Source organism: Leiobunum rupestre, chromosome 3 (genome assembly GCF_980474605.1).
Source record: "Leiobunum rupestre chromosome 3, qqLeiRupe1.1.hap1, whole genome shotgun sequence".
Lineage (NCBI taxonomy): Eukaryota > Metazoa > Arthropoda > Arachnida > Opiliones > Sclerosomatidae > Leiobunum > Leiobunum rupestre.
The window spans coordinates 32,436,586-32,459,641 of NC_143386.1; the positions used below are offsets into that span (position 1 = coordinate 32,436,586).

At 36.6% G+C, this 23,056-nt stretch overlaps 1 protein-coding gene across 1 annotated transcript; it reads right to left on the reverse strand.

Annotated features, from left to right (window-relative positions):
• Positions 1-2,537: 2,537 nt before the first annotated feature.
• On the reverse strand, positions 2,538-5,512 carry LOC149951509 (uncharacterized). The gene is made up of 2 exons (XM_090170041.1): positions 5,391-5,512; positions 2,538-3,474 (listed from the first exon to the last, which is right to left on the reverse strand). Exons 1-2 carry the CDS (start codon positions 5,418-5,420, stop codon positions 3,133-3,135), a joined length of 372 nt encoding a protein of 123 aa, XP_090026167.1. The 5' UTR covers positions 5,421-5,512; the 3' UTR covers positions 2,538-3,132.
• Positions 5,513-23,056: the final 17,544 nt, after the last annotated feature.

The following is a 23,056-nucleotide window of genomic DNA, read 5'->3' on the forward strand; positions in this document are numbered from 1 at the left end:
GAGACCTTAGAATAGGCAAAGCAGGACAAATCATTAACAAACAAAAAATACTTTTTGAAGCCGTCAATGTAAATCTTTTAATTAGAGCGTTTTATTGACATTTCCTTAAAATATACATGTATGGCTCTCAAGAGTCATAAATCACGCTTAAATTAATCATTTATTTATTATTTTAAAACTTTACAAAAATAATTCAAAATTTGATTTTTTTAAAAATAAAATTTATTTTACATTGGCTCATTGGCTGTTATTTTCTTGGAAATATACAGTTCATAATGTACATCGTTTTATCTCCTTCGAAAACCAAGGTTTCCGATACCTAATCCGGCGCCTAGGTTCCCCAAACCTAGACCACCGATATTGCCCAGACCTCCCCCGAAGTTACCGAGTCCTCCTCCGAGTCCACCACCACCTCCTCCAAGGCCGCTTCCTCCGAGACCACCTCCTCCTCCAAGGCCACCTCCTCCGAGTCCACCACCTCCTCCAAGGCCACCTCCTCCTCCAAGGCCACCTCCTCCGAGTACACCTCCTCCTCCTAAACCACTTCCTCCAAGACCACCTCCTCCTCCTAGACCACCTCCTCCAAGGCCTCCAGCAAAGTTGTTTCTTCCACCTACAAGTCGACCCAGTCCTAGTCCTTGTCCCAGACCACCCAGTCCTTGTCCCAAGTTGCCTAATCCGAAAAGGTTGAGGATGGCTTCTGTCCGGGCGATTGTTACCACCAGCAAAATACAGGCTACTCCGTATCGAAAGGTCATCTGAAATACAAATTCCAATTGGTCGGTTAGTTCATGCTGTTTAGCGACAATCCTGTCTATATAACATACATGCTCATATATATCTCACCAACTTGAGATTATGCTAACATTATTTTTTTGTTTAATGTATCATCCTAATTAGGGTACTTAAAATGTATTTATGACTAAATACAAAATGTTGAGAAATTAGGTATTTCTACACCTTTTGTTGTAAAGCTTCATATCTGATATTATCATAAGTGACATAAGAGGAAATTAAAAATATCGGTTAATTGAATCGTAGATTCGTTATCAGCGACTCAAGTGGCAAAATGTTCGTCATTGTTGTTAACCGATTTGAATCTACCAAAGGAATTCTGTCCCAAATTTTAAATGATCATCTGAGATTTAAGATATCAGGTTTATAACACGCTAGTCTTTGAGAATCTACGAACCAAATTTCGAAATATTTAATTTTTACAGATAATTAAATAAAGTGTTGTAAGTCGGAAAACTTTCCGAGGAAAATGACAGAGGTATTTTCTCCGGAAAATATTCCGTATTTTTCCGAAAAAAAATAAAAAAAGTTTTAATTCCATGATTAGTTTAATATTGTTTGCAAATTTAAATCAGCGGAAATTTTCGAATCTTTAAGTAAAACTAAACCCCTAGACTAGCTTTAAACTGATTAACAATGTAACACTATTAATGTTTTGTAGTATGTTTACTGTTATTAGACATTGTATATTGATAGAAAGTTAAAAAATAATTAAAAACCATTAAAAAGTAATTGGGTTTCAATTTTTTATTTTTCCGATTTGGGTAAAATTTTCTGGAAATTTTTCCGCATTTTATTTTACCGGAAAATTAACAACACTAATTAAATGGCTTTTCTCATAGAAAATGTAGAAGAGGAATAGCAACTCGATCGATTAACCTCTGGGAATATTACGACTTAGGGCACATAAATTGACAGTGATGACGTCAGGTGGTAGGCGAACGTATGCTATGCACTACTTTCCAAATGCCACCAAGAAACCCCAATATCTTTCTAAAGGGTCCAAAAATTAAAAACGCAAACCCTTAACTTGAAATCCTCTAGGGATTTTAAAACTTTTTCAAAGCTGCTATTCCTCATCTACATTTTCTGTGGTTTTCTTAACATATCAAGAAAAGATTTCTACTTGAAATACTTACTTTTACACTTTTAGCGGGGAACAGTTAATCCTAAGTCTGATGATAACCGGAGCTTTTTGACTCCAAGCTGGAATCCGAACTGTCTTATATACCATTTGATCAACCCTCGAAACTCTTTAAATAACTTAAATAGTTTACAATTTTTTCCCATTGACAAATTTCTAAATATAAATAAGGCGTGATCTGTTTTTAACGTGGCTTTTAAGCCTGTAATCCTCAGAATGTTTACTATTTTAACCATTGCTTTAATTATAGTTCGCTTCAAGGATTTTCCATACTGGCTGTAAACTATGCCGGTTCGTGTGACAACCCTAATGCACATTTAGATCGTAATATATTGACTAAGCAGCCTCTAAAAACGTGAACTTGTAGGAGTGTATTGTACAGAATAAAGCTATGTCTACACGTTTCGCCTACACGCTTAACTCACTAGCGTTTAAAGTTTCACATCAAAAAACGTAAATATAGAAAACACCTTTTCGTCTTTAAGTATAACCATTATTTCTTGGTGGTTTTTCAAGGTGTTTTCGTAACTAATCTCTAAAAAAGCCACTCAAGCGATTAATTTTTACAATGGTGTTTTTATTATTATTTTTAGCGGGCTTTTTAACATATTTAGAAAAAAGCTGTTGGGAGTACATTTCTAGGTTATTTGAGTCAGTCACGCGTCAATGTGTTTCTTTGAAGCATTTTTATATTGTATTGATAGGCTGGTTTTCACTACGGCCAAAACGACACAGATTTAAAACGTTAACGCTCATCGTTGCGTTTCCAAACTCGACGGAAAATTTGCCGTCGAAGCTATATATCGAATCAGAAACAATTTTTCGCTGCGCGTTTTCCGCAGTAATTCCGTCGTTTTTTCCGTCGATTTTCGGTCGAATGTGCGCACAAGCCCCAGAGTAGTTCTAAAAGGAAATGCTTGTGACACCTTAGTTAGCTTGTTCGTTTTTAAATATAGTGGGCTCGGTTTAAAATGCTATATTTTGTTGGAAACTGTGCGAGGCAGTGGGCTCGCCTTGTAGCTAAATCCACGTAACTTTATACACAAATCTTAAAAAGATACGGGGATTTGGCTTTCAGGCGACCTAATGCTATAAATTTTTTAAGTCGATAGCGTGCCATTTTAGTTCGTTTGAGAGAGGTTGTACAAGCTTGATTTTAATACACTAGATTATTTTTATTTACATCGTTATAATCAACCGTATCCATAACCTCCTAGACCGTAAGGGCTACCGCCTCCGTAAGAGCCGTAGCCGGGATAGCCACTACCGTAGCTACTACCGTATGAGCCGTAGCCGGGATATCCGCCTCCGTAGCTACTACCGTATGAGCTGTAGCTTCCGTAGCCTCCGTAGCTTGATGGGTATCCTCCGTAGCCCCCGTAGCCTCCGTAGCTTGATGGGTATCCTCCGTAACCTCCGTAACCTCCGTAACTTGATGGGTATCCTCCGTAACCTCCGTAGCTTGATGGGTAACCTCCGTAGCCTCCGTAACCGTAATTATTGGCTTTTACCTGTAGAATTAGCGTCAGACCAACCTGTAAGTAAATAATTTATAATTAAAGTATGTAACTAGAGAGGTGAAGTTCGCTCCAAAAACGGTGAGGGCTAATGTGTAGAAATGTAGAAGTAGCTTTTCTTATACGTTCTCCCTACACGTGTCTAGTGCAGACTAAGCTTTTGAAAGTATATCAACATTGTTTGAAATATTTATCGTATAAATTAAGTTTTAAATGTTCTCACTGAGAATACTCTTCTGATGTAAGCTCTTTAAACTCTCTATTACCATAAGTAACATAATATTAAGAATAAGTGATTTATGTTAATGATAGGCACACTTTTCAAACAGGAAATTCACTGATTGGCAAAGTTACTGTCATGTATATAGTTAGTGAACTGTTTCTAATAGTCAATATTATGTAACTAGCTGATTATTATTATTATTATTATTATATTCATCGTTAAACTTTCAAAATAAGTTTTATATTGAAAGCGTTTAAATTTTAATTGTAGCTTGACAAACGAGGGGTAAGACACTTAGGATTTTTGTGTACACCGGGAGTTCGAACTCTGCAGAGTTCTCGAGAGTTCACGAGAGTTTGGAAGAGTTCTCGAGAGTTCGGAAGAGTTCTCGAGAGTTCTAGGGAGTTCGCGAGAGTCCTCGAGAGTTCTCGAGAGTTCACGGGAGTTCTCGAGAGTTCACGAGAGTTCACGAGAGTTCACGAGAGTTCACGAGAGTTCACGAGAGTTCACGAGAGTTCGGAAGAGTTCTCGAGAGTTCTTGGGAGTTCGCGAGAGTTCTCGAGAGTTTGAGGGAGTTCACGGGAGTTCTCGAGAGTTCACGAGAGTTCACGAGAGTTCACGAGAGTTCACGAGAGTTCGGAAGAGTTCTCAAGAGTTCGGAAGAGTTCTCGAGATTTCGGGAGAGTTCTCGAGAGTTCTTGGGAGTTCGGGAGAGTTCTCGAGAGTTCACGAGAGTTCGGAAGAGTTCTCAAGAGTTCGGAAGAGTTCTCGAGAGTTCTTGGGAGTTCGCGAGAGTTCTCGAGAGTTTGAGGGAGTTCACGGGAGTTCTCGAGAGTTCACGGGAGTTCTCGAGAGTTCACGAGAGTTCGGAAGAGTTCTCGAGATTTCGGGAGAGTTCTCGAGAGTTCTTGGGAGTTCGGGAGAGTTCTCGAGAGTTCTTGGGAGAGTTCTCGAGAGTTCTTGGGAGTTCGGGAGAGTTCTCGAGAACTCTCGAGAGTTTGAGGGAGTTCGCGGGAGTTCGAGGTTCTCGAGAGTTTGAGGGAGTTCGCGGGAGTTCGAGGTTCTCGAGAGTTCGCGGGAGTTCAAAAGAGTTGCAATAGCAAATGTACACCTGAGTTCTTGTGTGTCTTACCCCTCGGTAACAAATCGCGAAAGGTTGTCAGTCCTTAGCCGCGTTATGATTTATACGGTCATTGGCGAAACAGAATATCGTTAGTAAACTAGGAATTATTACGTTACTTCTGATTCTAGTAATGATTTCCAATACCGAAGGCGGTAATTTGATAATAATTTAAGACCGAAAACTATAGCTAAGCCACCTTTGGTTCGCCATTGAAACCTCGATAGGTAGTGGCTAAAGCAGACGCTATTAGTTTTTCCTCGTGGTTATTCGTAAATTTGACTTTATAAATAATGATACTTGCATTTTAATATAATTTTGGCATCGTTTGCTTATATTTTGATAAGTTTATTTAAGAAAAAATGATTTTATGACTTATGAATTTGTCTGTAGCAGACGTTCGATCATAGGCGCAACCTCGGAGAAGCTAGCGCCGTTACGCCACCTAGACTCGTTTTGGTCGCTAATTAATATTTTAAAGATAATCAAGATACAATAAATTTCGAAATTAGCTTTGGAAGAATGCAAAGTATCATACTTATTACGTTACTTCTGCTATAAGGTATGAAAATAATAATTTCTTATACTTACAAAGAAAAAGAACGATTTAAGGTAAACCATAGTAAAACCCACACTTTGCTAAGAGCACTTCAACAACAGTAGAGAAGAGATGAGACGTTTAAATATCCGACATTTCGTCGTGTGGCTTGAAGACGAACAATTCGATTCTAAGGACATTTCACTGTCAAAATCTTCTTTTATAAATAAGACATTTTTTTTTTCAAACTGGAGTAGGTTGGAATAAATTTGCATATATCTTAACATCATGACTTTCAGAATTTGAAGATTCCCCAATAGAAACAAATAGAACGACGAACAATAGATTTATGTTAATGATTTTGTTTAGAGTGAAAGTGACCTATCTATTGATGGTGTTTCGAGACTTTCGTAATAAGATTTAAGACGATATGCGGTTGTGGTCATTTTGGTCGAGGATGAAGTACGTTTCGTTTAGCGAAGTGTCATTTACGTACCATTAAGAATTGAAAATGATTATGTATTTTTTAGGCGGAAATTGACACGAGGCGTGTGGTGTGTTTAAAAATTATCGCTCCACTGAACGTAGCGTTTCCTTTGACTTATTATTAAATAGGAAAAGTTTAAATTATATCGTACCTAGTAATAGCTGTTTCTTTGACATTTAATAGAACGCTCTCAATAAGGGGCACCAGAGTCATCTATCGGGCAAATTGCAGGGCTCTTAATTTTTTTCAGGCTTTCGTCACTTTCGTGTTCTGATCTGTTTTCTCGAATTTATAGGACGTCGTTTTTGATGTTAATTCAATGCGTACACAAGATTTGATTGAATAAAATTAAACCAATTAAGTTGGATCATAAGTAACGTAATCATAAGCATGATATTAAATTATTTGTGTTAAGGATTTTCTGTCACAGAGAGATTGACGTCATCAGAGGTCTTCGAACAGGCATTCGCTGATCTCTGAAAATGGCTTTCGATCGACGACGCAGTCACTCTTAAGATCTTTGTACATCTGAATACTGATTTTCCAAACACATTCGGTGATTTCCACTAATTTATCATGATATATCGGCGATGTCCACTAATTTAAAGAGTGATTTCTACTAATTTATCATGATACATCGGGTATTTCCATTACTTTCACATAATATATCGGTGATTTCCACTAATTTCTCACGATATATCGGGGATTTCCACTAATTTATCATGATATATCGGTGATTTCCACTAATTTATCATGATATATCGGTGATTTCCACTAATTTATCATGATATATCGGTAATTTCTACTAATTTTTCATGATATATCGGTGATTTCCACTAATTTATCATGATATATCGGTGATTTCCACTAATTTATCATGATATATCGGTGATTCCCACTAATTTATCATGATATATCGGTGAATTCCACAAATTTCTCATGATACATCGGTGATTTCCATCAATTACTCATGATATATCGGTGATTTCCACTAATAACTCAACTAATTTCTAACGATATATCGGTGATCCCAACTAATAACTCAACTAATTTCTAACGATATATCGGTGATCCCAACTATTAACTCAACTAATTTCTAACGATATATCGGTGATTCCTACTAATTACTCATGATAAATCGGTGATCCCAACTATTAACTCAACTAATTTCTAACGATATATCGGTGATCCCAACTAATTACTCATGATAAATCGGTGATTTCCACAAATTTTCATGATATATTGGTGATTTCCAGTGATTTTCTTAAGCGCTTTCTCATGATTACCCACGATTTGTTTACTCGTTTTCGGTGACGATTTATTGGGCATTTTTACCTGCCAATTCCAAAGACCAGTACCAAATCGCGGAGAGATGTCAGTCGTTAGCCAAATTATGATTTATATGGTTATTGGCCCACCATATTATAAAATTAATAACTGTCGTACTTATTACCAATATTTTACTTATGGTGAGATGTACATTGTTTTGTCAAGACAAATAAAACTCAATATTTCAATGTGAAAAACAATTAAGTGGGATATACATTGTTTCCCAAAACCAAAACTTAATGTTAAATAATATATACAATGTTTTGCCTAAATTAAACAATCAATATTCCCACGGTGTAACCATTTAAGTTAAATATACATCGTTTTGCAAAAATGACTAAAAAAATTTAAAAGCGCGCGTTCGCTGCGACACCTGGTGAGAAATCGGTGAGGCAGTAAAACAACATAAAAGCGCGCGATGATGAAGACGCGAAAGATTTGTTTTGCACGCGCGTTCCAGTTATACGAGACCTAAGCCTAAATTTGGTGTTTTTAAAAGTTAGGATAGTTCGCAAATCGCTCACTAAGGTCCTGCTGGCGCTGGCGATACACCTTAAGATGGCGGCGAAAATTCAAACCCAAATACTAGGGCGTTATTTTGCGTTTCCAATTTTTAGGCCAAAAACTATTTGTTCAAGATATGCAAATAAGGCGATATTTGGAAAAGCTTGGCCGTTCCCCTTTAATAGACTAACATTTTATCAGGAGTAAATTTTGCCCTATTGAAAACCCACCTGAAATCCGCCAGGGTTAACAAGATTAAATGGGGTACAATTTCCGGTGAAAACCTTACGTCGTCTGCTATGATGTCTATTGTAAAATATACATTATTAACTTTATAATTTACAAAATAAAGAAACCTTTTCGGTAAATTTTTATTTAAAATTATGACTATCTTTATTCAATCGAAATTCATAAATATGTTACCTAGATGGCGCTACAACGCAATAACGATAAAACAGGTTTAATTTATGGGGAGAAAGTCTGACTTATTGGCTCCATTCGAAAGCTTCTGTAATCCAACCTTCTCAAATTCAATAACTCTAGTAAAACTATACTTTTTGCAGATTCTGTTGAAAGCCTTGATTAAAGTACATTGGCCCAAACTCTCGCGTTAGGAAGAGGGCCAAGTAGTTGTTCAGCAGATCACTCACCGTCCTGACGAGGGCGTTTCTGTAGATAATTGCAGAGCCACTACAGCAGACATGTGTGTGCAAAGTATAGCTCTTCTCTATATATTTATGGATGAATCTACTTCCTGATTTCGTTTGAAACTCAACTATTTATTATCCAGTACCGGATTTACTAAAGGTGGAGCCCTAGGCACTAACGAGGAGACTACCCGAGGTGATAATCACCGATTTTGTTGAAACTAGGTGGGTATGTAGACCTTATCGTAACAAGAAATTTCACCAAGGGAAAAGTTGCAATGGGCATTAGTTTTGCCATGGCAACCGAAAATGTTTTTGACAACACAGTCTGTATATTGTCCCATTGAAAATAACAATTGATCAATTTTTACATATTTTGATCAAATTGACCAAAATTCATAAAAATATCAAAAAATTCATTTCATTTGTAAATTTTGATCTATTTTGTTTTGGTTTTGAAATTTGAAATTTTTCTTTTAAATTTTACATAGGGGGGACCCTTAGAAGTGCTCAGATTCCCATGTTATTTTCAATGATAAAATATACATACTGTGTTGTCAAAAACATTTTCGGTTGCCATGGCAAAACTAATGCCCATTGCAATTTTTCCCTTGGTGAAATTTCATGTTACGATAAGGTCTACATACCCACCTAGTTTCAACAAAATCGGTGATTATCACTTCGGGTAGTCTCCTCGTAAGTAGGCAGATTTTGTTGGGGGCCTATGGATTTTTACCGATTTTTTCAGTGACTTGTGACTGATTTGCAGTGACATAATTTGTGCTATTTCAATCAGTGAACATTCACAGTAAATCCATGGTTTTAAAAAATAAACTGCTTTTAAAAACTAAGAGACTTCTGCTTAGATGTCTGCTACGAATAAAACAGGGCAGATAATAAGATATTTATAATTCGGTTTTTTTTTATTCATGTAGACAAAAGAAAACATTTATCCGTTGGTGGAGGCCTTCTGTTGGTGGGGGCGCATAGGCCTGTGCCTAGTAGGCCTAGTCCTTAATCCGGCACTGAAGATAGCTATCCTTTTTCGGAGTGAAACCAGAGAGAAGTAGAGCTTGTTCAAACATTACATGGGCTCCTAGGCTGCATGGGCCCCGGTAATTTGTATCGGCTGGCACCCCTCCAAATTTACCGAGTCTATTATTCGATTAAAAGGTATAAAATGTAAATATTACACTGCGTAAAGTACACGAATACTGCTCTATTATATACTTATGATAAGTTAAACTTAATAAAAACCACCTATGGAGTATAATGCAGTTAAATTATACGCGAAAAGGTAGAAAAGTCCATACTAAAAAGTGGGCAAAAAAGCTAAACACTAAACAATTTAAAGTAATGATAAAACTTTCGAAAAACTCGAAGCAATAGGATAAAATTAAAACGCGAAACTCGGACCAAAGAGATCTTCGAGTCAAAAACAAATTAAAATCGAATTAAAATAGCCAGAATTTCCAGCGGTAGACCGGTTTCGCGCTAGTTCCAGGGAATTTGGCTTGCGACTAAACCGGAAACAGAAGCTAAGCCTAAACCTTAAAAATTTCAAACCACGTTGCGTAGCAACGGAAATCCGAATAGGACGATATTGGTGGATAAGGAAATGCACGATAAGTTATATTTCATAAAAACCACATATATATATATATATGGATTAAATTACGCGATAAGGTAGAAAAAATCATAGTATATACTTTCTGATATTACCTCTCAATCTAAACGAGTTGTTGAATACTTACTTTATATTTTCTGAATTCAGTTTATCTATATGAAGAGATTTATAATAAAATTTTATATTTTAGGTAAAATCATTTTTAATACAGCTAATTTACAAAAATATAATATTTTTCACGGTGATGATTGCGCAGTGACGTAGGCGTGGGGGAATGGATTTTGGTAGTTGTTGTAGTAGCCGAAGTAGGGTTTGACCCCACCGTAGTGGTCGTAGGAGGGCCCCTCGAGTGGGACTGACATTTCGGATAGAGGTTGGATTATCAGACCCATTTTGGCAGCTATAGACCCAAGAACGAACGTTATGAATGGTTTCCAGTTCGAACCAAATTCTGGAACGCTGGAATCTCCGGAACCAAGAAATCTAGCTTCAGTTCCACTCCGGAGAAACAGCAATAGACTCAACGTCAAACACAATTTCTGGAATTAGGAAAATGGTAGTTGGAATATCGTATTATCAAAAGTGACATAGTTTTCTTAAGTGTGCCAGTTTCTACATTTTCCAATGCCGAAGAATTACTGAATTATTATAGAAGGCTAGACCGAGGGGCAGGTCACTTCCATTTTGGGTGCGTCTTAATCAAAGTAAAATGATTAAATCAGGGTAATCAAGATTAAAAAATCTAATCAAGATTAGAAAATCTAATCACGATTTAAACGAGATTTAATCATTCTAATTATGATTTAATCTTTTTAATCAGGATTTAATCATTTAAACGATATTTAATCATTCTAATCATGATCTAATCTTTTTAATCAGGATTTAATCATTTTAAAGAGATTTAATCATTCTAATCATGATCTAATCTTTTTAATCAGGATTTAATCATTTAAACGAGATTTAATCATACTAATCACGATATAATTTTTTTAATCAGGATTTAATCATTTTAAACAGGTTTAATCATTTTAATCAGATTTAATCATTTTAATCAGATTTAATCATTTTAATCAGATTTAATCATTTAATCATGATTAAACGTGATTTAATCAACTTAATCGTGATTAAACGTGATTTAATCAACTTAATCGTGCATAAATTGAATTTAATCAAAATAATAACTATTAAACTATTAAATCGGATTTAATCTTTTGAGGGGTGCGTCGTTAATCAAGGAAGTGACCTGCCCCTCGGGCTAGACTAGAATGGACGATGCAGCTACTTTCTGATTTGGGCTTTTGTGTTCCTTAGTTCTCTCACCAGGTGACGCTCATTAATTTCTATTTTTTAACTTCTTTTCCTCCCCAATACAAGGTATAAAGTCATCCTCCCCTCTCCACTTTTACTTCGCTTATAATATTCATTTTAAAAAAACGCATGCATTGGCACACTTTTTGTAATATTGTCACTCTTGGTATAATCATTATAACCAGAAGTATATATATTATACGAGCAAAGTATCTATATAACTGTGCTGCTAATTTTATGAGCTCGAAACATGTATCTTCGCAAGCTCCTGTTGATTTATTCAAGACATTTCGGAATGAAAAGTAATGTGGGGCATTTTAAAACAATTATATAACGCAAAAAAATGGTTTAAAAATCAGAGCATAAGTCTATAACATTGTTCCATAAGTTTGTCATTTTAGGGAATATTTTACTCAGAGCTAGTAACGGAGTGACGTCATCACAAGAAAAAAAACACCGCCTAGCGAGGCGCTGTTAAAGGCTACGTGTGACGCGTTAGCGAGCGGACGCAAAACGGCGAAGAAGCCCGTAATGCAGTCTGTCTTGTGAATAGCTCTCAGTAAAACTTTTGCGTGTGAAGAATAGGAAGTGTCACACTTATGTAAGAATATTATACACTTATGATCAGAGTAATTTGTACCTTTTACATTTACGAGCTCCTCGTGAAAACTAAAGCGAGAATTTAAAGGCTTAATTTTCTAACGGCCTAGGTTTATAGTTCTCGTAACGTATGTATAATATACTTCTGTTATTAAAAATTAGGTTATTATTCTTACAATAACACGCGTTGGGACAATATTAAATAAATATAAAATAAATTCCGAGACCCTAATTTAGTCATAAAGAAATCTTTGCATTGTCTTAAGTTGGTTTATATTTATTGTGCTTTGGGTCTAAGAGTTTTCCAAATTTAAAAATTTCACTTATCTGCGTATCTAGCTAATTTATAGTTCCTCAACTATGTATAATATTTAGGAGAACAAACCCTTTTATTTTGGCATAGATATTTATAAAAAAAATATTATTATATACAAAATGTATTTTGTATTCTTTGGTATTACAAATTTATAGAGTTATCAGGAAAACGGGGTAGGTACATTCGTTCGAATTTCAATCGTTCGAACCGCCGAAATAACAGATGTTTCAATTGTTCGAATTGGACAACTTGTTTGTTTCATTCGTCCGAATCGGTAGCATCACTTGTCCGAATTCTGTCGCTAAATTAGTATTTCTTATTGCTGTTTTTTTTTGGTCCGGATTTTTTTAGTGCAAGAATTAAAATTTTTTTCTTTGGCCGATATAGTAAGTGGGAATTTCGTTGAATGTTGTGGATATTTTAGGTTAGGTTAGGTTACGTTAGGCTCACGTTAATGTTACTATTTTCTTATATTAACAATATTTAAAAAAAACAACCAATTCCTAATGATCGAAAAAACGGACAAACGATTATTCGAACAAATGAAATTCGCCAGTAAAGTTAACATAAATTGAACGACTAAATCACCAACAAAAGTTGTGATACATTTTTCGGGCAAATGAAATACGTTTTCGGACATACGATCATTCGGACATTTGTACCACCGTTCGGACAAATGAAATTCGAACAAATGTACCGAAATCTGGAAAACACTATTTATTTCACTAATACCAAAAGTATATAATGTATATCTTACTAGAGAAGTATCCATTTACCCATTCTGCTAATGTTATTGAAACCCGTTGATTTTTCAAAACACGTTTTGAAAGATTAAGTTACGGTTCGCTTGTACATAAATTTAAAACTAGTTAAAACTAAATTTACGTTTAGGAAGAAAAATACATTGAATTTCTAATACTATTTCATCAATGAAATATGGTTTATCCATAGTTAAATATCCCTAAGCAGTGTAATCATTACATTTTAACGTTTAAGCACCTTAAAATTTTAGCGTTAATTACCGTCAAACAAAATCCGCGTCGAGCCTGCCAAGGTGCATGTCTCGTAAGAGATATGTTATAAACTTCTACTAATACTCGTTCAATAATATTAAATATTAGTATGTTAATTTTACACTTATTCAAAATTGCAAAAGATAAGATACTTAAAATATTAGCTTACTTTCTGCAAAGGCATTTCAGACAGACCGTATTCCTCTAAGTATAAAATCAGGGATGGAATAAAATGATCATTAAAAACGCATTATTAAATAGTTAAATTTTGAAGGTTATGTCATTCAGGAAGTATTGCGCACCCAAACACAATATTATAAGTTCTAACAATAGTTTATTTTCTCAAACAAAAATAGACCTCATTCTTATATTCACGATTTGACAAAATTGGTGGTTATTATTTAATGGGAGTAAAACACCCTTTTCAATGAACACATCCGTTTCGAAATCATACTTTTAGGCAATTCACGAATGCGGATGCAAAATTCTGCTAAAAATTAAAGGATAAAATAATAAACTATATGATAAATCACTGTTACCTGGCACCACTATAGCAGTACCGAGGGGCTAACCACTTCCTTAAATTGTGTACACAGATTACAGCGAGTACAGCCTTTGGTAGTGATAAGTCTGTAATCGATTACATAATCACTTTAGTAGAGTCAAAGCTACGGGCTTGTACACCGATTACGGATAGAACGAAAGGCTAGTTTTTTGGGACTACCTGTGAAATTTAGTCAACTAGATAAACAATATTATATTGAAGTTATGTTAAATTATAATACTCAAAAATATATTAAAAATTAAAAGATGAAAAAAATGTATTTTTTTATTATTTATTTATTTATTTTATTTTGAGCTTAAAAAGCAAGTGACGGCTCTATCATTGCCACCTGTATTATGAAAAGGTCCCTGTTATAAGGGATAGCCATGAATCTATCCAATTCTTCAAAAAAAGTGACTTTACTGGAGACCGTGGTGCCATCTATTTATGGCAAAGGAAGCTAAAATTTAAAATAGCCAAATGATCACTTCGTCAGAGCCATTGTAGAGTGAAAACTTGGAACAACTCCTTCTGCGTTGAGTTTGCAAGTTCTCTCCCCTCTGATAAAATAGTTTTTTCCCCGAGCTCTTCAGTTCCCCCTTCCATAAAAACTTGTCGAGGTTAACGGTAATTGTGAGCATGAAGGGATTGCCACCACCCTCCTACGCGTTGTACCCCGGCCACCGGAATTAATGGCTTTAAATGTCGCTTGATGACTTAGGCCTAAGGTGGTGCCTTGGGTATTAGCCTAGCTGATTATTATTATTATTATTATTATAATTAGACCAATTATACTCTATTTAGTGGACTTTAACCTAAATTATATATCCCATGTAACAATATGGTTTAAAAGTGCTGGAATTTATGTTATTGACCAATTATACTCTATTTAGTGGACTTTAACCTAAATTATATATCCCATGTAACAATATGGTTTAAAAGTGCTGGAATTTATGTTATTGACCAATTTACAAAAGATCCAATAAACGGGAGGGGTACCTATAAGTCCCGCCTTTTTTATTTTGACGCTTGGGACCTCTATTGGCAAAAGAAGCTACTTCACGTCAAGGCGCCACTTGCTTCAAAGCCATTGTCGGCACGACGTGTACTAGATCTTTTTTCAACAGATGGCGCCAGAGTCGAAATCAAAACAAGATACTTAAGCTACATTTTGACCAAAAAGGCGGTTCATAAAAGTACTCCTGTCGTTAATTAGCTCGTTTTTAAATTTGACAATAACTTAAATTATGGTCATTTTTAACAATATATTTTATATGAGATGTATAAAATAAATAAAGTCCACTAAGTAGAGTATACGTTGTCGAATTATAAAAATTATAAAAGATTCTCTGATGACGTTATCGTTTCACTATTTTGAATTTTAGCTTCCCCCCCCCCGCCCCAACGCGACGTGGGCCCTGGGGACCATCAGCTACGCCACTGCTCCAAAGTTTGACTTCTGTATCGAGGCAGATTTAAATCACTGGGGGGAAGACACGACGTTGGCTTGGTTTAATAAAGTCGTAACTTGAAAAATTTACTTTTGAGAAATTCAACTTTAAAGTTTTAGAACCTTATACTAAATCAGGTATTTTAGAGAAGTATAAAATATAAACTATTTTAGAGCATTATATATATGAAAATATCAAGTTACTACATTTTTCAACCCAGTTGTTAAGATCAATAATATCGTAACTTGAAGTTACTACTTTTTTAAACCCAGTTGTTAAGATCAATAATATCGTAACTTGAAGTTACTACTTTTTTAAATCCAGTTGTTTATATCCATAATATCGTAACTTGAAGTTACTACTTTTTTCAACCCAGTTGTTAAGATCAATAATATCGTAACTTGAAGTTACTACTTTTTTAAACCCAGTTGTTAAGATCAATAATATCGTAACTTGAAGTTACTACTTTTTTAAACCCAGTTGTTAAGATCAATAATATCGTAACTTGAAGTTACTACTTTTTTAAACCCAGTTGTTAAGATCAATAATATCGTAACTTGAAGTTACTACTTTTTTAAATCCAGTTGTTTATATCCATAATATCATAGCTTGAAGTTACTAAATTAATTTTAAACATTTTTCTGGATTTATAATTACGTAACCAAGATACGACATTTTTTAAATTGTAACATCTCCATAACTATAAATTATATTTAATTTTTAACTGAATTAGGGGAAAGATCGTCCGTTTTTACATCAGTAGAGTTACGACTAAGTTAGAGTTACGACTTTATTAAATCAAGCCAACGACGTGTTCGGGGGATAAAAACGGACTTTTCAGGGGCAAGAGAAGTGATCACTCTCGAAAAAAGGGAAAAGTTACGCTGGGCTTCCGTTTTGCTATGGCAACCGAAAATGACAACTTAAAATGAAAAATCTACATTTAAAAAAGCATGGGATTTTCTCGGTTTCACAGGGGGGGTACCCTGTGAAAATTTTTGAAAACCCCAAAAAAAAATAAAAATTTAAATTTCAACTAAAATGCTAAATTTGATCAATTTTGGGTGAAATTCATCAAGTAGCCTCCCTGTGAAACCGAAAAAATCCCATGCTTTTTTAAATGTAGATTTTTTCATTTTATGTTGTCAAAAACATTTTCGGTTGCCATAGCAAAACGGAAGCCCAGCGTAACTTTTCCCTTGGTGAAAATTCATGTTACCCCAAGATCTACATACCCCCGAGTTTCATAAAAATCAGTGATTTACACATCGGGTACACTCCTCGTTAGTTAGTCACAATCTGAAAAAGAGATCTATTATTTTTTTGATTGAAATCCAACGCCATCTTTGAAAATGGTCGATTCCATAAACAATAAGTACAACAATTTTTGGTCAAGTTGATTTAGATTCGACCGTATCCAATGGTATCAAAATGGAATGCCTTTTTGTTTAAATTTAATAAAAGTGTAAAGTTGAAAAACAAAGTTGGCCAAAAAACTCCAATTAACAGATTAGCTATGAAAATCAAAATTACCTTTTTTTTGCATTCATAAATATTTATTCAAACCCTAAATCATAATAATAATAATAATAATAATAAGGCTTTATTTGGGATAATCAGCTCAGTAACGATTACTGATTCCCAGCTGAGTCCACGATACAAAACATTTACAAATTTGAATTAAATTAAAGTAAAATTGGATTAAAATGTAAGAACAAAATCTTTAATATTTGACTTAAAAATTGAGAGCGCAGGGTTGCGAGATAAGAATTTTGAAGGAAGAGCATTCCACAATGAAATTCCCCTGTATCTGGGACTGACTTTGCGAAGTTTACGGTAAAACGTAGTCGCACTATTAGTGGTGTTATAATTGTGCACAGAAGAAGTTTGCGTGAAACGTTGTGTCACATATTCTGGTACTTGATGATAGTAAATTTTATATGTGAATATTAGAAGGTGAAAGACATAGCGAACGAGCCTCAGTTGTTGAAGAGCGATGTTTAGCAGCCCTATTTTGCAAAATATGAAGCGGCTTCAAACGGCTTTCGGAGGTGGCATGATAAAATACGTCGCCGTAATCAAACAAAGGCTGCACTAGGGCTTTATAAAGAGTATTCAAGAGCTTGACATCGAGTGCAGGCTTAAGTGAGCGAATACACCACAGTCGCTGGTTCAGTTTTTTAGATAAATAATCAGTATGCGGGGCAAATGTTAGTTCTTCATCAATGTGCACACCAAGGTACTTAACCGAGGTAACTCGAGTTACACCGCTTATAGGCAGCTCCTTTACATGTTGAAACACTGATAGTCTATTAGCTGTTCCAAAAACCGTAAATGTTGATTTGCTTTTTTGGAGGGACAAGTGTAGTTCTTCCGCTCTTATTCCCGCTGCTGTGTGCGAAGTGGCGAGCTGGTCGAACCATTGCTGCACCTTCTGCTGGGTTGAGCGGCTTGCGTCGAGGGTGCGACCATCAGTAGTGGGGTTCTGCTACCCATGCTGGTTTTGTCACCTGTCCGGGCTTGTAAACGCCGGCGTAGGGCATTCTGATGATAGACCTCCGGTGGTGTGGTTTGAATCTTACCGGTTCTTCATGAATGTCCGCATCCATGAACTCAATTAAGGTTACAGGAGATAGCGATTTACAAACTGAGGCAGCGTCATCAGCGAAAAGATACTAAAGTACTTATTTATACTTAAGTACTATATTTAAGCGATTTGGCAATCTCGTTGACATACAGAGAAAACAGCGATGGACCCAGGACACTTCCTTGGGGGACACCAATGTGTGAATTACTGTGCTCGGAAGAGACGCCTTCTATCATGACAAATTGGGTACGTCCGGTCAGATACGACTCACACTGCTCCACGTAATATTTCTAACTCCAATTTTACACATAGATTCTATACGTTAATAAATTTTAATAGATAGGCTAAGCTACCCTCTTGGAAAAATGTAGGAGGAACTTGTAGAGAATTAGATTGTACATAATAAAACTAATTATATTATTCTACAAGTTTGCTTTACACGTCATTCCAAGGTATTGTCTATTGTACACAATTAAGCTTACCCACACGTTTTAAAAAGGGTATCCTCTAAGCAGTTTATTTTTCAAGGAACCGCAACAATAAATCATGAAAAAGGAAACTCGACGGGGGTCTTCACGCTTGGCTTGGCAGGAATCTGACACGTGTATTTTTCTTATCTATCGAATAATTTCTATATTATAAAGCGTGTCCCGTATTTCGTAAACTATCTATATAAATCTGGATGCACGGAAGCGTGCCAGCGGGGTCAAATTGTTATTTTATCTAACTATATGACGCATTCCGGGAAACAAACGCTAGGCGGGTTAAACGATTTGTCAATTTTGTTAGTTAGCCCTTGACCCAAAAGCGCACTTATTTGCTGGAGGTAATTTTTAATGGTCAGATCATTTCGAAATTTCCCATTTTTCTCTCTTCAATGGCGAAGAAAACCCCCCACTATTGCACCCAGACACTCAATTATTTTTTCATAAATACGCTGGTGCATTTAATTCATTTTTTCTTTATTTCTTTCCTGCTTGCTTTTATGAGGGATTTTTATAGGTCCACTTTCTCTTAAATTGACGTATATACCAAAATGCTCGTATAATTCGTGTATGAAGACAGTAACCATTTCAGGAGTGTTGCTAGTCGTCAGTGGCAAAATATATATTCAAAGCAATTAAAAAGTGAAAACTAATACATTATTAAAATAATGGTCATATTATCGTTGATTTAATGTATTTATAATTGTTTTTGTTTTAATTTTTTGTATTTATTTTTATTACTATTATTTTTTATTATTATTATATTTTTTTTAGAAATTATGTGACCTGGCTACACTACTGGCAGTCGTACGGTTATTATTGTTCCAATCGATAATTTCGAATCAATTTTTGGCCAATACGATAATTTAAATTTTATCGGAAAATCGGCAAAACTCTAAATGTTTATTACCGGTTTTTTGTCACCAAACGGGGTGACGATTACCCTAGCAAAGCTGTGAATTATTAGAATAACTAATAAATTAATTATCTCTAAACAGAGTAAGAGCCTGCACGCTTCGAAACATTATTTTTAATTAATTTATTCATATCGCGGCAGCAAAATACGCAAATTACAAAATTTTAAACAGTAAGAAATAATATAAAGCATAATCTATAAAATGTTATATACTTATCGAGAACGATGTGTTAAAGTGTTTCTATAAACGTTAATTTTAAATAATGTAGATAAGATTTTAATTGGAACAAATGGTAAACTATTACCTATTTAACAAAATCAAACCAACCTCATACATTTTATCTTACGCCATTCTCATAAAAACAAATTGTCAAAATGTACGGTTATTAAAACAGCTAAAAGGTTTATAAAAATTTGTTCTGAACAAATTCTATAATACATTTGGTAGTTTTATCTCCAAAGCAACTATTCTATCAAAAACCAAATTACAGGGAAATTGATCCAAAAAATGACATAAATAGTTTAATCTCAATGTGTTTTTTATTTTTAGTCAATAATGGTTTTCAATGGGCCAACCTTGATTTTTGTGTTATTCAAATTTGTATTTTTATCTAACGCCGTAACTGCGACAAAATTATAACAACACTGCTACCCCTGCAGGACCTAGCACTGACATTAAAAAGTAGGAAGGTATCACAAATTTATTCATATTTAACGTAACTTAATTGATTTTATAAGTATTTAAGACCATAAGGTTAAATAATATATACGACAAAATATACAAATTTATTTTTATTTATTAACTTTACATTAAATCACAGCACTTACAATAAATACACTCGTTCGTGTAATTTTTGACAATACATTTACAAATTTAAACTACAATTTAAATGTAATTTCAAGGCTAAATAGTTGCACGATTTAGCTGTGGATGGCGACACTGGGTCGGTTTCTAAGAGTGAGACTTTAACGCGGGTTTGTTGACTTTCCAAAATGGTACGTCTGTTTTTCCTAAATATCCTTAATATATTTGTTAAGGATAATACAGCGGATAGGTTGATGTAATCATTGAATTTCTTTAAATCATTGAAGTTGCTCTCTCGTAAGGCAAAAGTTTACTTTCTCTAAAATGAACTGAGACCTACAATGATAAGTATATACCTTGGCACTTTTCTTGGTATTTATGAACACAAAAGGGGATTAAATTCTTAAAGCACACCTTCAAATTCATTGTTCCGCAGAAAGATATGTTTTAACCTGTGAGAATGAAACAGTTTTAAACTTGAGAGTCTAGGGTAACTTTTATAATTTTTAAAATACCTTTTTGTTTCGGCTTCTTTACTTGAAGAACATTTCGGTGCGGGTACCTGTGCCTTTGGCTTCACGGCCGTATGGTTGATGAATAGAGTAGCTGGTGCGATAAGCTCGACCACGCATTGGACTTCCGCCCGAGGCGCCACCTTCTCCGCCACCCAGGCCTCCTCTTCCGATTCCACCAGCTCCACCAAATCCGCTACTTCCTTGGCCGACTCCGAAACTGCCTTGGCCAACACCAAATCCTCCTAAGCCTCCTTGAGATCCTCTACCACCTTCTCCACCGGCTCTAAAACCACCCGAGCCACCTCCGAAGCCTCCTTGAGATCCTCCGAAACTACCCAAATTAATTCCTCCGATTCCGGAACCGAATTGTCCACCGCCGAAAGAACCTCCAAAGCCGCCGCCGAAGCCGCTACCAAATCCAATCGGACCTCCAAAATCACCTCCTAGGAAACTGTAACCACTTGGTACAAATCCGCTTCCGATGCTGCTAAAACCTGGTCCTCCAAATCCAAAGTGTCCTCCTTGATGGCCTCTTCCACCTTCGCCTCCGAAACCTCCTCGACCACCTTGTCCTCCTCCAAATCCACCTCTACCACCTTGTCCTCCTCCAAATCCACCTCTGCCGCCTTCTCCGCCTCCGAAACCTCCTATACCACCTTGTCCTCCTCCAAATCCACCTTGTCCTCCTCCAAATCCACCTCTGCCGCCTTCTCCGCCTCCGAAACCACCTCTACCACCTTGTCCTCCTCCAAATCCACCTCTACCGCCTTCTCCGCCTCCGAAACCTCCTCTTCCACCTTGTCCTCCTCCAAATCCACCTCTGCCTCCTTCTCCACCACCAAAACCACCTCCGGCGCCTCCTCCAATTCCACCTAGTCCAGTTCCTTGGCCAACGCCGAACTGTTGGCTGCCGCCGAAACCGCCTCTGCCTCCTTCTCCTCCTCCAATTCCGCCTCTACCTCCTCCTCCTCCTCCACCGAAACCACCTCCAGCGCCTCCTCCAATTCCACCTAGTCCAGCTCCTTGGCCCACGCCGAAACCACCGCTGCCTCCTTCTCCTCCTCCAATTCCGCCTCTACCTCCTCTACCACCTTCTCCTCCTCCAAATCCTCCTCTTCCTCCTCCGCCGCCGAAACCACCTCCGGCACCTCCTCCAAATCCACCTAGTCCTGTTCCTTGGCCAACACCGAATTGTTGACCACCTCTACCACCTTCTCCTCCGCCTAAGCCACCTCTACCTCCTTCTCCTCCGCCAAAGCCTCCTCTACCTCCTTCTCCTCCGCCAAAGCCTCCTCTACCTCCTTCTCCTCCTCCAAAACCACCTCCAGTTCCTTGTCCAACACCGAATTGCCCCCCTCCGAAGCCACCACCCTGTCCTAAGGCCACGGCCAGGGTGACTGACAACGTAAAAGCAAAGATCTACGATAGAGAAGAGACAATAGTTAAACCCATATCGGTCCGCATTCCTTCGAGAAACCTACCATCCGATTCATGTCTGACTGAGTTGTGAACCAGTTCTACGGAAGCAGCCGCGATTTTATAGCTCGTTTATGCCTCAGCCATTGTTCTGCCCCACCCCGTTAAACGCGTGGCTCTAATTGCGATAAGTGGACGCTTGATTCCCGTTAATGGCTTGGCCTTCCAGGGTACCATGGTGTGCCCGACTCGACCACGCCGTGAATTTGGGGGTCGCTTTTTTCTCCAATTTCTCTACCTGAGTGGTTTATTACCGAATGAAAGTAACGAGGGAGGAGGGCACTAAATGGAATTTTTTTTCCAGTTGAATTACTTAATAACGACGCCATTTCATTTTGTTTCCATTCAAAATACTTCCCCCTTTCATTAATTCCACTTTTTATTTTTTCCTACTCGTATCGACGACGATGGTCTCCGATTAGCGGCTACTTTCTTTCGGATGCCACGCGCAAGGTTTCCCGCTACGAAGACCACAGTTGATAGGAGATGTCAGGTGACTAAGCGGTGGATTTTGGCTATGGTCACTGAACGGTTTTGCGTTATTTCCCATCAAAGTGGGTATTCGTTGGGCACTAATTGAAGGAAGTCTACGCTGCTTCGAGTCTTCCTGTCCGCTCGAGGAAGTATTTAAGATGATCCGCTATGCGCGAGAATTCGTTTCAATGAAGCAGATTTTCGGTGGGAGGGGTGCAATAATTGGCCCCATTTAAAAACGCGTCTTTTAGGACAAAACAATGGGAAACTAAGCCTAGTTCGTTTTAAAGATTGGGTTATTCATTTGGTCTAATTAATTGATGATGGTTTCGGGCGTTTTCTATGGCTGGTGAATTTCTTATTGTTCGAAAATCTAGTACAAAATCTTAAAAGATTATCCATTCACGAAGGTTACAAAATGAAGTATTACGTTTGCTACTATTTGATTAAGTATTGTGTATTGGAATTATCTAGCATGTAATGTTGATAGTGTTTACGTGACGTCATCCTCCCTATTGCAACGTCATTGTAACTTTAGTGACGTCACCATTTCTATAACTGACGACGTGAGTGGCTAGAGTGTCATCCGGTTGACGCCCCGTGATGGAAAGTTTGAGCCTAATTGGTATGGGTTA

What these genes read in the sequence shown, in the direction of transcription:
- LOC149951509 (XM_090170041.1), bottom strand. Translation starts at nt 5,420, where the DNA reads ATGGTTTACCTTAAATCGTTCTTTTTCTTT. An exon ending in TTAAATCGTTCTTTTTCTTT is followed by an intron (nt 3,475 to 5,390) that starts GTAAGTATAAGA and finishes ATTTACTTACAG; the next exon opens with GTTGGTCTGACGCTAATTCT.